This window comes from Puccinia triticina, chromosome 1A (assembly GCF_026914185.1).
Source record: "Puccinia triticina chromosome 1A, complete sequence".
In the NCBI taxonomy this organism is placed as follows: Eukaryota; Fungi; Basidiomycota; class Pucciniomycetes; order Pucciniales; family Pucciniaceae; genus Puccinia; species Puccinia triticina.
Genome location: NC_070558.1, coordinates 3349810 through 3352249, shown reverse-complemented (window position 1 = coordinate 3352249; position 2440 = coordinate 3349810). Strand labels below are relative to the sequence as shown.

Genomic DNA, 2440 nt, shown 5'->3' with positions numbered 1-2440 from the left:
CGTATGAACCGAGTGTCTTCTTTCTTCAGTTGAGGAAGGTGTCGGCCCTTGGGTGAACCAGCGTGATGAAAAAGTCGTATTCCGTCTCAGGATCGGATGGTTCCAGGGAGGTCGGGTTGAGGTTTATGGGAGCGTTGAAACCTCATGGAAACAGCTTTTTGTGTGGTTCGGATTAGAGTATGTATCGATAATTTGGTTTTCTTGGAAGTTGGTTTCTGTGAAGATGCAAACTTTCTTCGGCAGTTGATAAAACCATAGGGTGTTCAAAGTTGACTTGCATAAAATCATCCAATTTTAAGGGGGATTCAAAGTTGGCCATGCATGACTTGCATGTACTGTTGCAAGTTGGTTTTCAAGGATATTCCTCAGCACCAACATTCAAAAAAACCTTCAAGCAGGTTTGGGGGGTGTAGTACAATGTGACTTGCATGCACTTTTGCAACTCAGTGTTCAAGAATGAACTTACTTGCAAAAGTGCATGCAAGTTGGATCTGGCCAACTTTGAAACCCCTTATTGGAGGACTTCCTGTCAATCTGGGAACCCAGATTTTTCCAGATTTTGCGGGGAAATCTGGGCTCAATCTTCCCAAATCCTAGATCTGCCTAGATTTCCCTGCGAAATCTGGGAAAATCTGGGCTTCCAGATTGGCGGGAAGTCCTCCATTAAAGACAGAGAAACACAGAAAGAAAGATCAAGGGTTCCCCCTACAAATTAACAAAATTACAAAAAAAAAAATGCAAGGGTTCCCCCTTCTATGAAAAAACAAATCACAAAAAAAGTGTTCTTAGCAAAAAATCTAAACACCACAAACTAGACCCACTATCCATCCCCAGGGTTTAAAATAGTGGGTGGATGGCCCCCAGTGCGCCGCATTGAAGGTATTATGCAAAGGGGGGCCAACAAGTTTAGCCCCTCAAACTGCGCAAGTGCAACAGCGGAGGGGTGAGGGCAAACTGCATGCTGGAATTGCAGCAGCAGAGGATGCCCTGGGGGACACAAACACACAAGCCAAAGTCCTCTTTTATAGACAATCAGGAATTTCCCTCAGCAAAATTGACTGCTGCATTCATCAAGCCATGACTACCACACCACCACCACCACGCCCCTGCATGTAACTCTGACCTCCGCGGCGGTGCCTGGACCGGCAAGGCGTTGTCAACAAGACCCTTGTGTCAGTTCTTGGTTATTGATCCATTTTTTGCGTCTGTAAGCTCAAATCCTTCACCTCTCCCTGTCCCACGTTCATACCAATTGCTAACTCCAGATGATTGTTATTAGAAGCCTTTAAGTAGTCATTTTCTCCACATCACCCACCTCCAATTGAATATCTTGCTTGCCCTCAATCTCTTACTCCCAGCTGCAAAGACCAAGCTCCGTTTCCAGCAGGTCAAAACCAACCACAGCAACCACATCCCCGCCAGACCACGCGGCAGCTCCAGCAGCTTTCTGAGTGCTCAGAGTAGTGGACTCCATTACTTCCTCAAGTCAATCTTGCGTCTCTCAATGGGTTCAAATGGCCTGTGCAATTCCCACCTCAGCAGGACAGCCACCATCAGTCCTTGCATACCTCCCAGCCAAGCCATCCCTCAAGGATGAGCCAGAGCTCAAAGCGTGCGTCGGGCTACCATCAACGGGCCTACGGCTCCCAGGACCTCTGGAAGCTTTTGGACAAACTCAACGCCAAATTCTTTGCGCTTGGCTGCGGATCCCTTGTCACCCGACTTGTGGAGGATCACAAGGACTACACGCAAATTCAACCTCTCCTTTGATGAGACCATCCTTGTTGAGTTTGTCAAACTTCCCAAGGAGGCCCTTGGCGTACAAATCAAGTACGGGCCAGTCAAATGACCCCGATTTTGGGTTTTCCCTTTGCTGCTTGCCTTACCTCCTTTTTCAGTGCCTTCCTTCTTCCTCCTTCTCTTTGTCTACACTCCCATCCTGCGTTATTTTTCTTTTGACACCTTACATATCTCACTCAAAAATCCTCTGATCAGATCTCCTCCACAAACTCATCACCATCCTGGAATGGGTTCCAGATCTTCTGCTGTCCAGTAAGTACCACCCTTAATCTCTCAATATCTACAGAAATTATTCTTCAGAAACAACTAACCATTGGTCCTTGATCCATCCTTGCAGCATACGGCCCCCTTAGCTCAACTGCCTCTGTCAACTCTTCACCCCGGCCGGCCTTTGGCTCAATCTCCCACCCGCCCGTCCAACCTTCAAATCTTCAGAAAAATGTCCCTAATGGTGCATCATCCTTCTCCATCCATTTGTCCTTCTTGCAAACAATCATCACAACAATTCATCAGATGTATTGCTGCTAATTCTTTTGCTTCTCCCTCATCATCTGTAGCTGACTGGTATCACTTCTTCTGGTGTGTTCAACTAAAACAACCCCAATCTTTCTAGATGATCAGAGATTCGTCGAGGAGAAAC

General features: G+C 46.8%; 1 protein-coding gene across 1 annotated transcript; it reads left to right on the top strand.

Annotated features, from left to right (window-relative positions):
- Window positions 1-1593: 1593 nt before the first annotated feature.
- Window positions 1594-1849, top strand: PtA15_1A422 (uncharacterized protein; the record flags this gene model as incomplete). Its single annotated transcript, XM_053165449.1, has 2 exons — window positions 1594-1725; window positions 1808-1849. 2 exons carry the CDS (start codon window positions 1594-1596, stop codon window positions 1847-1849), a joined length of 174 nt encoding a protein of 57 aa, XP_053016639.1.
- Between the last annotated feature and the right edge of the window lie 591 nt (window positions 1850-2440).